Here is a 22,870-nt window from a genome sequence, read left to right on the forward strand (position 1 = left end):
GTTAAATTTAAGTTCACTTCAGGATTCTCAAAGTTGGAAACATTTGTGCAAACAAAAGAAACCAAATATATTAAAGAGCACCTACTTTCACACTTGTGGAATGGTTAACATTTTACCACTTTCAGGGCAACCTCCTTAATATTTTAGATTTTTGAGACACATTTGGCAAAATATTTACTTGGCAAACATCAGGAAATTAAAATATATCACTACAGTTGGACAACTGTGAATAAAAAATGCCTACTCATGATTTGTGATGCTTGTATATTAGATTGAAGCATAAAGTTAAGCAGGTGATCAACTCTAAGTTAAACAAGTTCAAATTTAAAAGTAACAGTGAGCAGGCAGTTTTATCAAAAACAGTGTTTAGAGAACAAAACCAATACAACTAAACATATTCATTGGGGTTGTACTTGACAAAACAATCTGGTTTACAAAACTGTTTGGTAAAATGGCTAAGTTACTGGACTTGCAGACCCCAAAATTTACAGTTCAGCTTTTATTTGCAACTTTCTATATTACCCTGAATAATTCAATTAATTGGTTTGTGTTCCAACTATAGAAGAAATACTCATACCTGTTACATTTCCTGCATCTTATAAAAAGTCTCCAATTACATTTAAAACAATAATGATATACCACTATGCCAAGTCCAGGATGGCTAGTACAGTGGTTCAAGGAGGTTCTGCTAAACAGTAAAGTACTATAGCCGTATAAGCAATCCTATATCAAGTTCCCCTTGAGCAAAAATGTACAATTGCGGAGCTCATTAACACTAGAATTACCAAAGCCTACAAAAAAGCTCATAATCCCAGCCCACCTTAAATCCATTCGCACCTCTCCATCAGCGTCTTTTGTGTTGTAAACGTGTCTATAAGCACAAGCAGCCTGCTATCCCATCCCCCCACCACTGCAGGGAGGGCAAAAAGCTCTCTTAGCTCAGGCCTTGTTTATCTGGGAGTGAGGTACCGGGAGCTTTATAGGGTAAACAATATAGAGAGATAGAGAAACGATAGAGAGATGCAAACAAATTTAAAGTGGACTGGGTTTAAGAGTTTTTTTGTAGGCTTTGGTAATTCTAGTGTTAAAAGAACCCTACAAGCATTAGCATTTGGATCCAACAGTGAAGGCATCTTGATAGTGATACGTATGTTTTGTGGCATGGGATTATAGCATTCACCTGGTTGGAAGAATGCTACTTGCTGTTTAACACTAGAATTACCAGAGCCTACGAAAAAACTTGTAATTCCGTCCCACCTTAAACTGCTTCTTAAATCCCTTCACACCTCTCCGCCAGCGCCCTTTGTTTTTTAAATGTGCTGATAAAGAGAAGCTTAGAGCAGCCGGCTACTCCATCCCCCCACCAATTTAGAACGTGCACAAACTTCTCTCAGCTCATGCCTTGATTGAGTATCTGGGAGTGAAGTGGAGTTTTAGAGTGGAAATAATAGATCGTTGTTTGGAACACACGCATTTCATGTCTGTTCCGTTTCTACAGTAATCTGTGTCAACACATTGTTAAAACAGAAACGTTTTTTATATTCTAGTAGTAGATGAAAAAATGTAGGCATAAACTATATAATGTATGAAGCCTGAAGTCTAAATATCAAAGAAACATTTTCACAAGAGTAACACAATTGCGCTTTTATTCAAAAATATAACTGCAGAAACAAAAAGCCGCCTTAACATGCGACATTGACAGCAGTTTATTGTAACTGCCTCCGTAGTTCAATAGAATCACTTCCCGTTTCGGAATCGAGAGTTCGATCCTGCGCCCCTCCGTTTTGAGAAGTAAACTGCTCTGTCTTACTGTTTTAGAATAAAAGCATACATTTGATTTCAGTCTGTAACAGCTGGTGCAATGTATGATCCTTGTAAAGGTTAGCTTTTTTTTATTCACTTTTCATTCTCTCAGTCGCGTTCAGAATCAATCCATACAACCCCATCTGACACGGCTGTTTTCACTAAAGACGCGCTATAGCTCTGCAGTGTACCACAATGCATACTAACGCCCCACCCGGGGGTCTCTGACACACAAACGCTGGCGAAGCTGCCTTCTTCGTATCTCACTGTCACTTGCTTTTCTTTTTATTCAGTTTTATTGAGTGTTCCTGTCAGTCCCCGCATGTTGCTGTATGCTGTTTCTTTTGTACTCCAGGACATGCAGAGGAAAGAATGGTAAAGACCAGTAACTTCGGCACTATATGCAATCATCAGACACTCCCCATCTGCCCGTGTCGTTCAAACACAGGAACATATATTGGTGTAAAAGTATAACAAAAGTGCACTTTTATTCAAGTGCACTTTTTACATCGCCTTTTCCTGTAAGAAGCAATGTACACACTTCTCTCTATGCTGTGGTTTCTACTGATGGAATGGATGGATGGAATAGCCGGCTGCTCCAAGCTTCTCTTTATCAGCACATTTAGAAGACAAAGGACGCTGGCGGAGAGGTGTGAAGGGATTTAAGAAGCAGTTTAACGTGGGACGGAATTACGAGTTTTTTCGTAGGCTCTGGTAATTCTAGTGTTAATAGTTTTATGCAATAAAGTTTCATTCCATGTATAAGCATTTCTTTTCTACCAAGGGGGTAATCTTCCAAAATGGCAATGTCACTAACCAGTATTCTATCTAAGATGAGTATGTGAACGATTGATCATAAATTTTAAGAGCATCACTCACAAAAAGATCTGACTGAGAGATAAAATAAATTTGTATTTAAACTAAATCCATTACCTACTCAATTTAAATGAGTTCTTACTAAATTGCGCTATATGAAATGGTCTGTGCTGTAAGTTGCAACTACTTGGAAACAAACAGTGTCATTTGCAAAATATGCTTGATCTTTTAATGGAGCAACTGGAAAGTGCACTCTCTCAAAGGACATTTGAACCAGAAATGTCCTATTGATTCAGTCATAAAATGTAAATATCAATTAAAAGGTTTGTTAAAAAATATTAACAGAATCTAAACAAGAACGTGAAGACAGAAAACAACTAGTGCAGTGAAAACATGACACCTGATGAAGTGAACGTTTTAATAGATAACGTATTGCTGGCTATGAAAACAAATTTTTCTGTGTTAGCGGTCATATACCGGATAGTTGGTAGTAGGAAGTAGGAATTATGCCTTTCAGTTCATCAAGTGCATAAATTCAACACTTTAAAATCAATGTGTTAAATGAAATTGGAAAACTGGCCTACCACATCTTTGCTAGTAGATGAATCAACTGACAAAACAGATTAAAAATGTTAATTTTCTTTATTAAATTTAGGAATGAAAGCAGATTCATTCATAAAACTGTGTTCACTGGCATAGTAAATATAACAGTATGTGATGGTTTATCTATTCTTGAGACTATTCAATAGTTTATATGGGAACAGCACAATAGTCACGTAGGACAAATCAAAATATATAGCTGTTCTTTTATGGCAATCCATTCCACACTGATCAGAGCAACATTATGTGGCAAATTGTGAGGACCCAGGCCCTGGGTATACAGTGGAGGAAATAATTATTTGACCCCTCACTGATTTTGTAAGTTTGTCCAATGACAAAGAAATGAAAAGTCTCAGAACAGTATCATTTCAATGGTAGGTTTATTTCAACAGTGGCAGATTGCACATCAAAAGGAAAATCGAAAAAATAACTTTAAATAAAAGATAAATTGATTTGCATTTCATTGAGGGAAATAAGTTTTGAACCCTCTAACAAAAAAAGACTTAATACTTAGTGGAAAAACCCTTGTTTGCAAGCACAGAGGTCAAACGTTTCTTGTAATTGATGACCAAGTTTGCGCACATTTTAGGAGGAATGTTGGTCCACTCCTCTTTGCAGATCATCTCTAAATCCCTAAGGTTTCGAGGCTGTCTCTGTGCTACTCTGAGCTTGAGCTCCCTCCATAGGTTTTCTATTGGATTAAGGTCCGGAGACTGACTAGGCCACTCCATGACCTTAATGTGCTTCTTTTTGAGCCACTCCTTTGTTGCCTTTGCTGTATGTTTTGGGTCATTGTCGTGCTGGAACACCCATCCACGACCCATTTTCAGTTTCCTGGCAGAGGGAAGGAGATTGTCGCTCAGGATTTCACGATACATGGCTCCGTCCATTTTCCCGTTAATGCGATTAAGTTGTCCTGTGCCCTTAGCAGAAAAACACCCCCAAAGCAAAATGTTTCCACCCCCATGCTTGACGGTGGGGACGGTGTTTTGGGGTCATAGGCAGCATTTTTCTTCCTCCAAACACAGCGAGTTGAGTTAATGCCAAAGAGCTCTATTTTGGTCTCATCAGACCACAGCACCTTCTCCCAGTCACTCTCTGAATCATTCAGGTGTTCATTGGCAAACTTCAGACAGGCCTGCACATGTGCCTTCTTGAGCAGGGGACCTTGAGCCCTGCAGGATTTTAATCCATTGCGTGTAATGTGTTTCCAATGGTTTTCTTGGTGACTGTGGTCCCTGCTAATTTGAGGTCATTAACTAACTCCTCCCGTGTAGTTCTAGGATTCTTTTTCACCTTTCTCAGAACCATTGACACCCCACGAGGTGAGATCTTGCGTGGAGCCCCAGAGCGAGGTCGATTGATGGTCATTTTGTGCTCCTTCCAATTTCGAACAATCGCACCAACAGTTGTCACCTTCTCTCCCAGCTTCTTGCTAATGGTTTTGTAGCCCATTCCAGCCTTGTGCAGGTCTACAATTTTGTCTCTGACATCCTTGGACAGCTCTTTGGTCTTTCCCATGTTGTAGAGTGTAGAGTCTGCTTGATTGATTGATTCTGTGGACAGGTGTCTTTTATACAGGTGACTAGTTAAGACAGGTGTCCTTAATGAGGGTGACTAATTGAGTAGAAGTGTCTAACCACTCTGTGGGAGCCAGAACTCTTAATGGTTGGTAGGGGTTCAAAAACTTATTTCCCTCAATGAAATGCAAATCAATTTCTATCTTTTATTTAAAGTTATTTTTTCGATTTTCCTTTTGATGTGCAATCTGCCACTGTTGAAATAAACCTACCATTGAAATGATACTGTTCTGAGACTTTTCATTTCTTTGTCATTGGACAAACTTACAAAATCAGTGAGAGGTCAAATAATTATTTCCTCCACTGTAGATGATCTTAGCAAAGTCTCCATATTTCTAATGATGAGAATGTTTTTCTAAGGACAATTTACACAATTTTCTGTATGAATTCTGTTAAGGCAGCAAAATTTGTAGCAAGACAAACTACTAAAAAAAAAATGCTGAAGATGAAAATTATCCTATTTACAAAATGTAAAAGACCGTGTTGCTATCTCAAAACCTAATGACATTTTAGATGAAAGGACAGACACAAAGTGTATTTTCGACTGTTGAAGCTTTTTATTTTGCCAAAAAAAAAAATCAAGAAACTTCACAGTATCTGGCAAATAATCTACATTTCCCAGAAAAAACTCATAATCTGCTCTCTTTATTTCAGTTTCCAGTTAAAACAATGTCAATATTTACTTTTACATAGTGGGAATGTAAACATATAGAAAATCTGTTTCCAGACAAGAACTGAAAGATTGGTATGTCTTTAATAAGGAATGTTTCTCTACACCTGAAAATCTCAATTTCTTTATTTGGATTTGTGCAGATTAATAGGCTGCACTCTATATACAGCACTCTGTTGACGAGACTAATTCCTTTCTGAAGAATTTTTGTAACCAGTATCCAGAGTTCAAGACAATGATTCAGGAAAAATTAAAACCTGGAGCTACAAAAATATTTTCAGATATGATTACATTTCCTACCCAAATGGATCACTTCAAACACATCTAGGAGTACACCAAATACAGATGTTAATGGTCTAGGAGGGATTTTGAAAACAGGACTGTCTGAAAGACAAACATTTTTGTCCAAAATGTTAGTTCAGTGCCACTTCCAAACCATGTGGTCCAGTGAGGCTGAATCTTGCCCTGGACACATTTTGGACAATTTTAAACAAAATAAACATCAATAAAATATATTAAGTTGAATGATTTAATGCTTTGCACTTATGTAGCTGGAGTGTATTCTATGCATGGTTGCCTTCCACTCCCTTTCTGAGATATTAAATGAAAGACCCTTTCCCCACAGTACTCCTAGGATCTTTGAAAGGAAGAGACTTTAATATGGTTTTATATATTAATGAGATGCTGTCCACGTCTTTATGACTGATCAGTATTTCCTCTGGAAATAACATAGGTGGGAGGTGTGGAAAATTGGGTAGGTTCCTTTTAGCAAAGTTTCCCATTTGAAAGTAGCAGAAAAACTGTGTTGTGTTAAATTTCAACAACATTTATTTATATAGCACATTTTTATACAAATAATGCAGCTCAAAGTGCTTTACATGATGAAGAAAAAGAAAAAAGACAAAATAAATAATTAGTGTTCTCTTATTTTAATTCTTAACATACAGTAAACGTAAGGTCTGATGGCCAGGGAGGACAGAAAAAACAAAAAAACTCCAGACAGCTGGAGAAAAAAAAAACAAAATCTGCAGGGGTTCCAGGCTAAAAGACTGCCCAGCCCCCTTTAGGGATTCAACCTAACACACATGCAGCATAATAGTTAATAAGACATTATCTACATACAATTCTCCAAATATTTTAATCCCAGATATTTTCCAAACATTAAATACTGTGTAGATTTTAGAGGGAAGAAAAAAGTAATTGTAGAGCTGCAACAGATAAAAAGCTTCTCATCCTTGAAGTGCTTCCTGCATTGGTTCGATATTCTCAGTGATTTATGGAAAACTGGATTATTAGTATACTGTATCGACAACAATTTGTATTTACTGAGGCACAAAGCAGGTCATATAAAGAAGTACAGCAGGATTTTATTTCAATTGCAGACCAGGTTTTTGTATATTCATCAATATGTGTCAATGTGCGGGATGTTACAGCTTATATATTTGCTGCCCAGTAATAAAGCTGAAAGTTAAGTTCGGCCATGCCACCTTCTGCTTCACGTTCTTTGTAAAGTTGCCCTTTGAATGTGTGGATGTCTCAAATTCCATATAAATAAGATTAAAATTGAGTCTAATTTCTTAAAGATTTGTTAATGTATATGGGGATGCTCTGAAATAGAAAAAGAAGCTTGGGAAGGATGTTCATCTTGAGAGTATTGTTTCTCCCTGTTAATGGGAAATGTAGGTGAGACCATATGTTCACATTGTGTAATTTCTTCTATGCTGTGTCTTTATATTTACTTGTGATGTTTACACCTTGGTATTTAAGCTGATTGGATAAAATAAATGGACAGATGTCCAGGCTAGTATTGTGTGCTAGAGAGTTCACTGGAAAAAGCACACTTTTATTCAAAATAATTTCAAGTCTGGTTATCTTTTGACATTCTCCTAGTGCATTAAAGACTACTGGTAAGGAAGTTTGTGGGTCCAATATACACAATACCATATCATCTGTTTCTACTGATATTTTCTGTTCAAGTCCTTCTCCAATAATTCCCTTTATGTCTGACGCATTTCAGAAGTCAGTGGCCAATGGCTCAATGTCAATTGCAAAAAGCGATGGTGACGGGGGCGTCCTTGTCAAGTACCACGTTCCTGCTTGTAGTATTTTTAGATAATGTTGTTAGTGCAGACAGAGGCATCTGGACTGGTATAAAGTAGTTTTATTCTTGCACATATATTTGGGCCAAAACCAAATATGTGCAATGCGGTGAACAGGTAGTCCTATTCAAACATGGCTACGGTAATTCTTTTTCTGCATCCAAAGATAAGAAGAATGCTGGTGTGTTAGATTTTACATTTAGAAGCAAAGTTATAGCATCCATTAATTCTGAGTTTGTCAGAGGTTTGTCCAGTTGTGGTATTTGTATTGAATCAAAAAAACCATTAGATTGTGTCTTACTTTGTTTGAGCCGAGTAGAATATAAGGACTTTTAATTTTAACATGTTGTGTTTCACTTGTTGTGAAGAGATTAAGTTCTGATTTCAGAACATGTATTTGCCAATAAGGTGTCTCATTTGGAGACTATTCTTGATCTACTCTGGTAATTTCACCGATTAACTCTGATGCCTTTTTGGTTGTCGGCGGATATCAATTGTTTAGCTTCTTTAATGCAAAGTGGAAACGTCTGCTTAACTTCATCCAGGTGAGAACAAAGTACTGTACTCTTATTTTTATTCTCAATTTTGCTCATATTGTCCTGTATTTTTTCATAGATTATTTCTAAGGTTTACATCAAAGTTACTGCTTAAACATACCTCCTGGTCTTTTATATTCTGAAGTAGTTTGTCTTTTCTGATGTCTATTTTGTCAATTCTCTTGTGCATATAATTTTTTATACCTTCCTTTACATCCTCCTTCGCATCATTTATTTTAATCCCAAATTCAGTAATCAATGTTTTCAGCTCAGATTGCTCAGTTCCATCTTATCCATGCTCCAAAGGTGGAGTTACTTAACCTGTTGGAGTTGATGCTGTTGACTTGCAGGGGGTGATAGTAGTAGATGACAGTGGGGATAAAGAGGCTATACTTGGTTCCAATGCCTTTCACTTCCAACTCAGTCTACTGCAGGCTGTATCATTAACTTGAGACCAGATTATATTTTGATGTAACTTTAGCTACGTTTTCCTTCTCTTTCTGACCCCACTATCACCTGCTCATGCTTTTAATATACTTATTATTAAATCCTCTTAGGTTGAATAAATGCAGGATAGATAGTAAAAAAAAAAAAAAAAAAAGATAACACAGCCGCCAGCAGAGCACCATTTCAAACATTCATCTCTCACAAAGGACAAGACCAAGAAAAGAGAAAGTAGTCTAATTAGCAATATAAAAACAAATTCTAGAAATCACTTAAAGGTTCAGCATGTGGAAAACCTCATGAGAATCTTAATGTTGATAAAGTTTATAATTTATGGAAGACCAAAAAGGTCAAAATAGCACAAATTCGGTGAAATTTTAAGTACAAATACATTTTTTGTTAAAATTTTTTTTTTTTGATATTTAACAAAAATAGTCATACTTGTGATTTTTTTGCACTATATACAGAAATGTATTACTAATACTGATGCTCAAAAATTGTTAGCTTTAAGATGTTGCAGCTCACATGGAAAAAAATTGCACACATCAAACTACGGACATTGGTTGCCACCCGTGCATCAGTCTGAGAAATTGAAATATATGGTTATTCATACAACAAAAAGTTTCTAGATCAAGAGCCTGAAAAGGCACTTTCCTTTCCCAATAAAAAAAAGACACGAGTTTATATATTTACTGCATCATGACAAAATGGCATTCTGCCTATCCTGCAAGATGTCATACAAAACCACTATATTTGTAACAATATTAATACTTACTTTTTAGGAGCAGCAGGCTAAGCATATACTTTATAACATTTGGTATCAGCATCAACTTGCATTTATTTTCTGCTTATGATGAAGTCAAAAATAATAAATCACACTGCCCTTTACCAATAATGATATAAAATAAAAAGGTCCTTTTATGTCAAAATTAATTTTTCATATTATTTTAATATTAGAATTATGCAGTGTGTATTTATCATTACATTGATCAAAACAGCATTTACTACATGCTTACAGTATATCCTCTTTGGTCTTGAGAATCCAATTCAGCACCATGGGAAACAAGAAGAGTTATAACTTGTATATATCCATCTCTAGATGCAAACATCAAGGGTGTCATGAGAGCACTAGTAAAAGGAAAAAGAAAAAATGTAAATCAGTATATTGAAAAACTTATTTTAAAGACTAAAGATTTTGTGACATCAAGGTATAAAAATGCTGATGACGTTGTCACATTAAACTAAGTGTGTGTGTGTATATATATATATATATATATATATATATATTATATATATATATATATATAAAATATATTATATATATATTGGTCAAATAATTATTTCCTCCACTGTATATATATATTATATATAGCATATATATATTATAAATAGCAAAATACCAAGGCTTCAAGAGCGGAGAAGTAGTGTGTTAAAGAAGCAATGAAAAGAAAAGGAAACATTTTGAAAATAACGTAACATGATTGTCAATGTAATTGTTTTGTCACTGTTGTGAGTGATGAGTGTTGTTGTCATATATATATATATATATATATATTTATACACACACACATAAACATATATATATACACATATCTATACATATACACATATATATATACATATATATATATATCTACATATATACACATACATACACACACACAAATACATACACACACAAATACTTATATATATATACATACATACACACACACATATATAAACATATATATACATATACATACATATCTACATATATACACACACAGCTATTTCAGATCAGTGCAATACGCTGCTTGTTAAAACGGATAACTCCGCTCTTACGTGCAAGTCTGCGTGGATATTATGAACTATCGTATTTGTTCAAGTTCTATTTAAATTTTAAATAGAAGGAATTTTTATTTAGTCGACAGAAATATCTTTGGTAGGAATGGTAAAACAGACAGGAATATTATTCGTGAATAAATCAACTCAAACCTTAAACAACTTATAATATTTTGCTCTCCATAAAAATTTATCCTGTCTAAATTATACAAGTTAGAAATAAAGTAAACGTTAAAAGAACAAACATTCACATTTCTTTACTCTTATGTAATTTTATATAAAAATAAACTTAGATTTTAAATATCCCAAAAGATTTTGCTCTCCATAAAAATATATCCTGTCAAAATGATACAAATTCAAATATGAACATGCTGCATAACAAAACCTAGAAATATAAATGAAATGTGTTCTTTTCAGCAATAACAAATCAAATCATTCAGTTTTCTTTGCTCATATGTCATTTTAGAGCTGGACGCCTGGCATCTTTTTGGCCACAGGTTCGTTTATGTTTGGTGTGAGGTTCTGTGTTGTGGAGATTCTCAGGATGGATTGCAGGTGCTCATCAGTGAGGCGACTCCTGTGTGCTGTTTTGTTAGTCTTTATCACTGAGAAGAGCTTCTCACACAGATATGTGCTACCAAACATGCATAAGGTTCGAGCCGCATGTAGACGGACTTTTTTTGTTCTTCGAAGTCACCAAAGCGCCGTGCAAACTCAGTGCGCTCAGTTTATCAGCAAAGTGCGATTTGGGAACACCGTAGTGACGACTTGGTTTAACATTACTTGGCAACAGGGAAAGTGAGGCAAGGTGCACTGGTGCATTTGTGTCTCCCATAAAAGCAGCTTCACTTGAAATCACTTTGTGATTGTGCACGGGTTAAAACGTCCGCTGAAGTGTCAGATTCTTATTTAATTATGCTGCTTTCTGTATCTTCTGCATTGCATTCAGGTTAACCTGATGTTTTGTCTCATAGTGCCGTCTTAGATTAAATTCTGTAATTACAGCCACATTAGCTCCACAAATGAGACACACGGGTTTAGTAAACATATACTCAGCCTCCCATCGGTTTTTAAAGGCTCTATTTTCAGAATCAACTTTTCTCTTCAGCATCGTGTGAGCTAGCTTCGCAATAACTTGATTAACTCGGTAAGTGTTCGGCAAGGCAGCTGAAGCGCTGCATTATGGGATCTGTAGTTTATTGTGTTACCAGCGCTTCATATACCCGGCTTTAATAACAATAATACAGTATATAAAATGATCTGCGGCGGATATAATTACACGCCGGGCGGATGTGGCCCCCCTTGAGTTTGACACATATGGACTAAATAGAACTTGAAAAGATATATTTTTCAAATGTGATCGCGCAATTCAGATAGAGTTGACGCACTACAGCCTGCATGCCTCAATAAGTCATCCTTCCCTCGCTCTTACTTTTTACCGCTCATCTAATGAATACACTGAGTATGGCTTTACCAAAACAATCATTGATGGCGAATAAAGTATCCATTATTCGAGTATGTAGATCGGGTTATATATATATATATATACATATATATATATATATATATATATATATATATATATATATATATATATATATATATATATATATATATATATATATATATCGCAGCGAGAAGTAGTGTGTTAAAAAGCTATGAAAAGAAAAGGGAACATTTTAAAAATAACGTAACATGACTGTCAATATACAGTATTTGTTTTGTGAGTGTTACTGAGTGTTGCTGTCATCAAGGATTTGATTATCATTATTTCTTTCAATCAGGTTCGTATTTGTAGGATGTGTTGTGTTCAAGTTACATTCCGTGTTTGTCAATCGTTGTAAAGATGACAGGTTTCATTCATCGATTCGTTTCTTACTGCATCAATAAACAGCTCGTCTTCTTCTTTATCTGAGACCTGACACACTGCATGCACGGTTTTTTACACTGTCTTCCTTTAGCGGGACATTGACTTTTTCCAACGTGTGCTTTGTTTTGGATTTATGAATATGCTTGTATGTATCAAACGCTTCATATTTTTGCTGCCTTTTCAATTGCGTAATTCGGTTTTTGTTCAGCGCTCTTTGGAACTGTTGCTTTTATCTGTGCACGCGCCAGTTCACGTGAGCCATTCGGTGTACATGCATCGAAGGTTCCCAGCTGTGCTGGTGCCATCTCGTGCTATGTCCATGGCTGTATTTAATGTTACCTTAGTCCTGGCACTTAAAACTTTCTCGCAGTTTCGCTGAGTTTGTGTCAAACACCACCCTGACCATCTCATCTTCCTCTCCATAAGCACAGTCCTTCACCCGTGAATATTTAGTGGCAGTTTGCTATTGGATTGCAGCTGACGGACGGCCTTATATGGGCAGGCACTAAATTACAAACGCCAGCGGCAGCCTGTCTATGAACTTAATTTAAAGTGTAGGTTTACATCGTGCTTTGTTTCCGAAGTAGCAGAACTCATGAATATGGTTGTATATGTCACTCGCTCGCTTCTTATTGTTTCGCTGCCTTCTCAATTATATAATGCATGTTTTCTTCAGCGCTTTTTTTAGGTCTTCCTGGTTTTCTATGTACTGCGTGATTACGTGGGAGGCGTGATGATGTCACACGAAACTCCGCCCCCACGGCGTTGAAGCTCATCTCCATTACAGTAAATGGAGAAAAACTGCTTCCAGTTATGACCATTACGCGTAGAATTTCGATATAAAACCTGCCCAACTTTTGTAAGGAAGCTGTAAGGAATGAACCTGCCAAATTTCAGCCTTCCACCCACACGGGAAGTTGGAGAATTAGTGATGAGTGAGTGCTTTGCCTTTTATTAGTATATATATATATATATATATATATATATATATATAAATATAAATAAATATATATATATATAAATATAAATAAATATATATAAATATAAATATATACATATACACACACACATACACACACACAGTGGTGTGAAAAACTATTTGCCCCCTTCCTGATTTCTTATTCTTTTGCATGTTTGTCACACAAAATGTTTCTGATCATCAAACACATTTAACCATTAGTCAAATATAACACAAGTAAACACAAAATGCAGTTTTAAATGATGGTTTTATTATTTAGGGAGAAAAAATCCAAACCCACATGGCCCTGTGTGAAAAAGTAATTGCCCCCTTGTTAAAAAATAACCTAACTGTTGTGTATCACACCTGAGTTCAATTTCCATAGCCACCCCCAGGCCTGATTACTGCCACACCTGTTTCAATCAAGAAATCACTTAATTAGGAGATGCCTGACACAGAGAAGTAGACCAAAAGCACCTCAAAAGCCAGATATCATGCCAAGATCCAAAGAAATTCAGGAACAAATGAGAACAGACTTAAGTAATTGAGATCTATCAGTCTGGTAAAGGTTATAAAGCCATTTCTAAAGCTTTGGGAGTCCAGCGAACCACAGTGAGAACCATTATCCACAAATGGCAAAAACATGGAACAGTGGTGAACCTTCCCAGGAGTGGCCGGCCGACCAAAATTACCCCAAGAGCGAGACGACTCATCCGAGAGGTCACAAAGACCCCAGGACAACGTCTAAAGAACTGCAGGCCTCACTTGCCTCAATTAAGGTCAGTGTTCACGACTCCACCATAAGAAAGAGACTGGGCAAAAACGGCCTGCATGGCAGATTTCCAAACCGCAAACCACTGTTAAGCAAAAAGAACATTAGGGCTTGTCTCAATTTTGCTAAGAAACATCTCAATGATTGCCAAGACTTTTGGGAAAATACCTTGTGGACTGATGAGACAAAAGTTGAACTTTTTGGAAGGCAAATGTCCCGTTACATCTGGCGTAAAAGGAACACAGCATTTCAGAAAAAGAACATCATACCAACAGTAAAATATGGTGGTAGTGTGATGGTCTGGGGTTGTTTTGCTGCTTCAGAACCTGGAAGGCTTGCTGTGATAGATGGAACCATGAATTCTACTGTCTACCAAAAAATCCTGAAGGAGAATGTCCGCCATCTGTTCACAACTCAAGCTGAAGCGATCTTGGGTGCTGCAACAGGACAATGACCCAAAACACACCAGCAAATCCACCTCTGAATGGCTGAAGAAAAACTAAATGAAGACTTTGGAGTGGCCTAGTCAAAGTCCTGACCTGAATCCAATTGAGATGTTATGGCATGACCTTAAAAAGGTGGTTCATGCTAGAAAACCCTCAAATAAAGCTGAATTACAACAATTCTGCAAAGATGAGTGGGCCAAAATTCCTCCAGAGCGCTGTAAAAGACTCATTGCAAGTTATCGCAAATGTTTGATTGCAGTTATTGCTGCTAAGGGTGGCCCAACCAGTTATTAGGTTCAGGGGGCAATTACTTTTACACACAGGTCTATGTAGGTTTGGATTTTTTTTCTCCCTAAATAATAAAAACCATCATTTAAAAACTGCATTTTGTGTTTACTTGTGTTATATTTGACTAATGGTTAAATGTGTTTGATAATCAGAAACATTTTGTGTGACAAACATGCAAAAGAATAAGAAATCAGAAAGGGGGCAAATAGTTTTTCACACCACTGTATATAAATAAATAAAAGTGCTATAAAACATATTCCTTTTACGCTGAAAAGAATTAACTAAAATTTACTTATACAAAAGCTATCTTAGATAACAGAGGATTTGAATTGTTATGTATTGAGTGTATTATTACTGTTTATTGTGGTGGAGGTGCTTTGGGGCACTTTAAGAAAGAAAATTAAATTATTTTTTGGTGCTTTTAAACCTATGTCTGCATCCGTCTGTTGGGTTTCATGGGGCAACAGCGTCCTCAAGCATCCACAGATTGACACTAGGTAGAGTGAAACATGCGAGTCTGGTGAGTGGCTTAAGGAAAATGGGTCCCATGTTAGTGAAGTGGAAGGGCTGTGTTAAGAAACTTTACTTTCACTCTTCTTATTCCCCTCCAGTATAAGATATCTCCCAGAACAAGTCATGTGTGAAATGCCAAAGGCAGCACAGTTGTGACAACCTAAGGCACATTTACACGATAACCCACTGATCCATGTGGCAGCCAATTTCAACATAACAAGGTTGTAAAAAGATGATTTCCATACAGAGACAGTAACAAGCTCAGGATTCTTCCAGTGGGAAAAAATAAGAGTTTTGGCTGCTGTTGTGGTTAATGAAATACTGCACTGGTGAAGAACAGAGAGATAAAAGACTAGAGGAATCTAAAAGGATTAGAGTAATATGAGAGCAAGGAACAGAGATAGACAGGACGGAGAACACAAAAGCAACCGAGGACCAAAGAACAGCAACAGTGGGACATTTCCAAAACGTGTGGGGAAATGTGCTCAGTACACTAAGGGAGCACTGGTGACAGAGGGGATCAGGAGCCAAACCCATTAGAAAATGCTTTCCAGTATAGTGATAAACTCTATAATTTTTATATATGATATGCTGATTAAAATTTCTTTAAGAACTTTTAGTGTTTTTAAAAAATTGTGTTCCAACACAATGGCGCTAAGGCACAAGGACTAAATTGGAGATCCATTTGTGATTGAGACAGGAATAACTTTGGAATCATAAAGGCAGGTGTATAAAAAGGTTGTGTGTTTAATGGAAAAGGGAGACAAGAAGAAAATAGTCAAATAGATGACTGGGAACAGGAGCAGAAAAAAAAACCTCAATCCACATGTCCTGAGATCAGATTTTATTTGTAAATAGAAAAAGAAAAAGAAACAGTAGGAAGGTATTACATATTTGTTTTTCAGGGACTGGAAAAAGGGAAGCCCAGACCCATCAAACAAATCAGCAAGTGTGCCGATATCTTATGAAGCCTAAGTTGGACAGAAGATGGGTTGGCTACCAATGTTTAGAGAACTATTGTGAAACAATGGTGTAAATATCAGCCAGGAATGGAGCTAAGGTGTATTTCTACCTTATACCACACACACACACAATAATTTATAAGCGGATTAAGTTCACCTACTCCCTTTTTTGTTTTAAACCTAATAAATGGTAACTGTTGCAGAGAGTGAGGGAACACAAGGTTTGCTTTTGTAAGAAGCCAGGATGAAGGGGAAAATGCAGGGTTTAATCATAAGGAGATCAGATGTAGGACATATGCCAAATTGTACAGTTCAAAATCGGGACCTGAAATACCTCTGCACAATATGGCTTGAATCAAAGTGGAGCGTTTGATAGCAGGTTTTTTTACCACTCCATAAAAAGGAGCTGATTGCTGATTTGAGCTGGTACCAAAAGCAGAAAGGTGTGGGAAGAGGGAGCATTGAGCTAACAAAATTTAGATGAGGAACAATATTCATTTTAATGATTGCCAAACAGATCTGAAAGTAAGGAGAGGGGTTATTCCAGGACAGCACTGGCTGTTTTACCTCATTATACAAGGTGTAAAAATTTGACAGTACAATAAGTAATGGAGGGTGAAATAGTTATTCCTTGATATTAAAAGGAGATAACAACAAGAATAAAGGAAGAAAACGAAAGACATTGTCAGGCATGGTATATAGGAAGCAGTGCAGTTTTGCTCTAATTAATATATTCCAAAATTTTAATTTGACTTGGGAAATAGAGGCTAACAAGTCACATCTGCGCAATTCTAAGTACTAACAGCTTGCTTGGTTTAGCACCGGAGAGATAGCAACAAATGTGCGGTCAATGAATTTTAAAGTCTGCACTCCTCATTAGAAGGTCATTTAACTCAGTCCTAGGTTGTGTGATTTTTTTTAGCTTGTGTACTTGATCGGAGATATAGGGGCATGCATTTTCAAGATAATTCAGATGTTTCTTTTGTGCTGTGCAGGTTAAATTAGATGCAAAAGCAATGGTTAGGTCTTGAATATGCCCCTTAATAGCCATCCAAACATAAGTTGGACTCTGAACAGAGTCTTTGTTCAAAGATATGAACTCCTTAAAGTTTAGCAGAGGTTTGTTTGATAAAATTTGCATTTTGCAAAAGAGAAGTGTTAAAATGCAAGTGAGGGAGCCTGGAGGACAGAAGGGGTAGTAGTAATAGTACTAATTTTCTCAAGCTAAATAAAGAGAAAACTGAAATTTTAGTGATAGGCAATAATGGATATAATGAGGCTATTAGAAATAAACTTGATGCATTAGGATTAAAAGTCAAGACAGAGGTAAAGAATTTAGGGGTAATTATTGACTCTGACCTGAATTTTAAATCACATATCAATCAGATCACTAGGACAGCATTTTTTCACTTAAGAAATTTAGCAAAAGTTAGAACTCTTATAACATTGCAAGATGCTGAGAAATTAGTTCAGGCTTTTGTTTTCAGTCGACTAGATTACTGTAATGCACTCCTCTCAGGACTACCCAAAAAAGACATCAATCGATTGCAACTAGTGCAGAATGCAGCTGCTAGAATCCTGAGCACATTTTTCCAGTTTTGATGTCACTACACTGGTTACCCGTGTCATTCAGAATTGACTTTAAAATACTGCTTATGGCTTACAAAGCCTTAAATAATCTTGCTGCATCTTATATATCAGAATGTCTGACACCTTACATTCCAAATCGTAACCTTAGATCGTCAAATGAGTGTCTGCCTAGAATTCCAAGAGCTAAACTTAAAAGAAGTGGTGAGGCAGCCTTCTGCTGTTATGCACCTAAAATCTGGAATAGCCTGCCAATAGGAATTCACCAGGCTAATACAGTGGAGCACTTTAAAAAAACTGCTAAAAACACATTACTTTAACATGGCTTCCCAGAACTTCATTTTAGTTTAATCCTGATGCTCTGTATATTCAATTAATTATCATTACTATTCATGGTGGCTCCAAAATCTGTACTAACCCCTACTCTCTCTTCTGCTCTTTTTCCGGTTTTCTGTGGTGGCGATCTGCGCCACCACCACCTAATCAAAGCACCATGATGTCCCTACATTGATGGATTAAAGGCCAGAAGTCCACGTGACCGTCATCTTCAAGTCCTTCCATGAGAACCCTGAATACAATGAGGATTGATCATTTATGTTAGGTAGAATGCCTAGAGGGGGCTGGGCAGTCTCATGCCCTGGAACCCCTGCAGATTTTATTTTTTCTCTAGCCATCAGAAGTTTTTTTTTTGTTTTTTATGTCCTCCCTGGTCATCGGACCCTACTTTTATTCTGCATAAACAATAATAATACATTCTGTTGTTCATTTCTGATTTCAACAATATCAGCTTGAAGGTCCAAAAAACTTCACTGTACTATCCCGTTCCCAGGTTGCACTTAGAATGTCATTTGCTCTGCTACAAAGGCCTTCAATTGGTCAACAATTCCCTCCAAAACTATCCCTCGCCATGAGAGCGTCCACCAAAGTAGGCTTTTTTCACTGGGTTTGAATGCAAAGAACCCTAGTGATTCTTTTGGTCTGAATGATCCATATACAACACCAAGAAGCAACAGAAGGTATGTTGAGGCTTTGACAAGAAATTATTGATATATTAATTGTAAAAAGTGCAGTTGTGGGGTTGGGTCACAGAGCAATGTCAGAACACAGCTATACTCCACAGAACATAACAGGATACCCACCAAGAACAGAGTTTTGTTAGTCACCCAGATTTCCAAAGGCTTACGTCTCAACCACTCTGACCATAATACTGTATATTATGTTAGATCCTGCAGATGCTCAACCCCTTATAACAGATCAATAAATTGAGCAAAATAAAACCTAGACAAAGCAGAACACAACAGTTTACTTGTTTTAGCATGCCTAATGCCCTTGACTCTGATCGATGTATAAGTTACCCAAAACCAGTGATTTTCTCAAGCAAATGGTGAACTTTCTTCTCCTTGTAGTAACCATTCATAACAAAAACATCAACTGCGTGCTTTACATATACAACAGCAGACTATGGGTAGGTTAAACAAATTGCTCATAATTTAGTTATTGAGTCATAGGGGACTGAAACTGAAATCTTATACATCATAAGTCTTTTCCTTAATCATGTAGCCTTAGTGGTTGGTAAAAGGCAGCTGTAGAGCAGAAATTATGTTGCTAATTCATTATCTGGTAAGGCCAGGTTCATGTTATCCTGCTGCCAATATTGGTTTCAGCCAACAAGAAATATGATGGAAACTGAAAATTCAGCACATCTTTTAATCCGCTGTACAGAATTTCACTTCCACTAATGAAACAAGGAATTATTTATTTAATTGCTATTTTTAATATATTATATTTAATACCTTTATGCAATGCAAGTTGAAAAATAAGGACATAGTACTTTTGTTTACATTTTTTTACTTTAAAAGCAAAGGAAGGTTAAGTGCCTTCAGAATGACAAGGTGTAGGAAATCAAGTGGAAACCGTACGGTTAAATGTTCAGTGCCTTTCCATAGTCACTATTCCATACTAAGTATATGTGCCTGAAGTTTAAAGACTTTACTATAACCGTTATTGCATATGGTGGAAACAAAGCATTCTTGCCATAGATACACACTCCTTTGTTTTTGAATTAACTTGAATTCATTAAATATAATTACAACAAATACAGGTAGAATTCTAAAACAATAACAGATTATATCTAAAAAAGATTGCTTTTAATTAAGTAATCCCTTTGAAAAATAAAAGGCAGTTTCCAAATGAATTACAAAAACTGTATAAATGCATATTTGATACACTAGATGGCAGCATGACCACACTCAGAACAATAAATCAGTTTACTGAAATGCAGCCTATTTTAATTTAATTTATAAACTAGTGCTAGGATACTGGAGAAGGACATATTATTAATGGCTTTGGTTCTGATCTAGTAACTATAAAAACATTGTTACTCAAGCATACCAAATATTCTCAGTATCATTTTCAAAGAAAATCTTCCCGTGCATTACATTATAACATTTGACCACATTTCATAAAACATTAAACTCAATATGCACTATACTGTGCAAAGAACAACTCCTAATACAGTGAATAAAAAATGCATCTTGATAATTTAGGTGAAGGCATAGAAAACAATATTTTGATGAAGCAAAAAACACAAAAAATGCCAAGCATTGTCTAACATTTTCTATCTCCATAAAGTTAGCAGCCAAATGTTAAGTGGAGATTTAAAAGATCCCTCAATTACACAGTTTAATTAATTGTTCCATAGTTGTGTTTGAGGAATCCTTCCCTCTACAGAGAGAGGTAAGGAAAATGAGGTAGCAGCTTTAGAAAATGATTTAATCATTAAATCTAATCATTAACTAGATGGGCTACCTATCTAAGACAGGCTGAAATCTAAGTAATCTTTTATATTTGCCATTTTGTATGTTATTCAAAGAAGCAGAGTTAATTTTTGAGATCTGCCATCTACTGAAATGGCAAATGCAAATGTGCCAACTTTTGGAATGACAGAGACATAGTAACCAGATAGACACACAGAGAGACAGGTATCCTTTAATGGTGGACTAGCTGCGCTACACATCTAAGTCAGGGTGAAAGCTAAACAATCGATGTAGATTTAAGTGTTACTGTTTGCAGTACACCATCTATTGGTAAACATTTTCTAATGCATGTAGTAATAAAATACTTTGCATTTGTCATTCCAACGTGTCTGTTATATGCTATTTGAAATGGGATTCATTAAAGGAGTGTGACATTTGTGTCCAGAATTTTAAATCACCTGTACCTCGCAAACCGTTTGACCTATTAACCTAAATTTGGTACACATACTACATGACGTCTACTATCCGCTTTCGGGGTGAAGATTGACCTCCAAGGTTATTCTTCTTCTTCTTATTTTATTTTATTTTATTGTAGAATCAACTCTCGGCAGCAGCCAGCAGGGCACCATTCACATCCTTACAAACTTTGCCGTCACTTCCCTTACCTCTTCATATCTTAAGACATTCTTGAGGCAGACTGAAGACTTAAGTGCCAGCTTAAGTGAAACATTAAAGAAAACATACTAAGTAACTGCAACACAAACACTGACTAAATCAGTTTTAACTGGAAAAGATGTCGACAAAGAAGAGAATAAGCGGGCTACTAATTAGAAGAAAAGAAGAGCTGCTCAGGAATGCGGCAAGCGCATCAACCTCTGAGCAAACAAATACTAAACGTACAAAGAAAGAGCATGAAAACTAGGAATGCTCAAGTGTATTTACTGCGCTGTTACTGGTACAGTGGGATGCAAAAGTTTGGGCAACCTTGTTAATAGTCATTATTTTCCTGTATAAATCGTTGGTTGTTACGATAAAAAATGTCAGTTAAATATATAATATAGGAGACGCACACAGTGATATTTGAGAAGTGAAATGAAGTTTATTGGATTTACAGAAAGTGTGCAATAATTGTTCAAACAAAATCAGGCAGGAGCATAAATTTGGGAACCACAAAAAAGAAATGAAATCAATATTTAGTAGATCCGTCTTTTGCATAAATTACAGCCTCTAAACTCTTCCTGTAGGTTCCCATGAGAGTCTGGATTGTGGTTGAAGGTATTTTGGACCATTCCTCTTTACAAAACATCTCTAGTTCATTCAGGTTTGATGGCTTCCGAGCATGGACAGCTCTCTTTAACTCACACCACAGATTTTCAATTATATTCAGGTCTGGGGACTGAGATGGCCATTCCAGAACGTTGTACTTGTTCCTCTGCATGAATGCCTTAGTGGATTTTGAGCAGTGTTTCGGTCGTTGTCTTGTTGAAAGATCCAGCCCCGGTGCAGCTTCAGCTTTGTCACCGATTCCTGGACATTGGTCTCCAGAATCTGCTGATACTGAGGGGAATCCATGCGTCCCTCAACTTTGACAAGATTCCCAGTCCCTGCACTGGCCACACAGCCCCACAGCATGATGGAACCACCACCATATTTTACTGTAGGTAGCAGGTGTTTTTCTTGGAATGCTGTGTTCTTTTCCTCCATGCATAACGCCCTTGTTATGCCCAAATAACTCAATTTTAGCTTCATCAGTACACAGCACCTTATTCCAAAATGAAGCTGGCTTGTCCAAATGTGCTTGAGCATACCTCAAGTGGCTCTGTTTGTGCTGTGGGCGGAGAAAAGGCTTCCTCTGCATCACTCTCGCATACAGCATTTCCTTGTGTAAAGTGTGCCGAATGGTTAAACGATGCACAGTGACTCCATCTGCTGCAAGATGATGTTGCAGGTCTTTGGTGCTGGTCTGTGGGTTGACTCTGACTGTTCTCACCATTCGTCGCTTCTGTCTATCCGAAATCTTTCTTGGTCTGCCACTTCGAGCCTTAACTTGAACTAAGCCTGTGGTCTTCCATTTCCTCAATATGTTCCTAACTGTGGAAACAGACAGCTTAAATCTCTGGGACAACTTTCTGTATTCTTCCCCTAAACCATGATGGTGAACAATCTTTGTCTTCAGGTCATTTGAGAGTTGTTTTGTGACACCCATGTTGCTACTCTTCAGAGAAAATTAAAGGAGGAGGAAAACTTACAATTGACCCCCTTAAATACTCTTTCTCATTATAGGATTCACCTGTGTATGTAGGTCAGGGGTCACTGAGCTTACCAAGCCAATTTGAGTTTCAATAA

General features: G+C 36.7%; 1 protein-coding gene across 1 annotated transcript in view; it reads right to left on the minus strand.

Annotated features, from left to right (window-relative positions):
- The window catches only part of asz1 (ankyrin repeat, SAM and basic leucine zipper domain containing 1), a 206,667-nt gene that overhangs the window by 107,690 nt on the left and 76,107 nt on the right, over positions 1-22,870 (minus strand). Inside the window, exon 5 of the mRNA XM_039761401.1 lies at positions 9,565-9,676. Within this exon, the coding sequence (XP_039617335.1) occupies positions 9,565-9,676 (112 nt within the window). The remainder of the gene's footprint in view (positions 1-9,564; positions 9,677-22,870) is intronic.

The sequence above is a fragment of the Polypterus senegalus genome, chromosome 8 (genome assembly GCF_016835505.1).
Source record: "Polypterus senegalus isolate Bchr_013 chromosome 8, ASM1683550v1, whole genome shotgun sequence".
NCBI lineage: Eukaryota > Metazoa > Chordata > Cladistia > Polypteriformes > Polypteridae > Polypterus > Polypterus senegalus.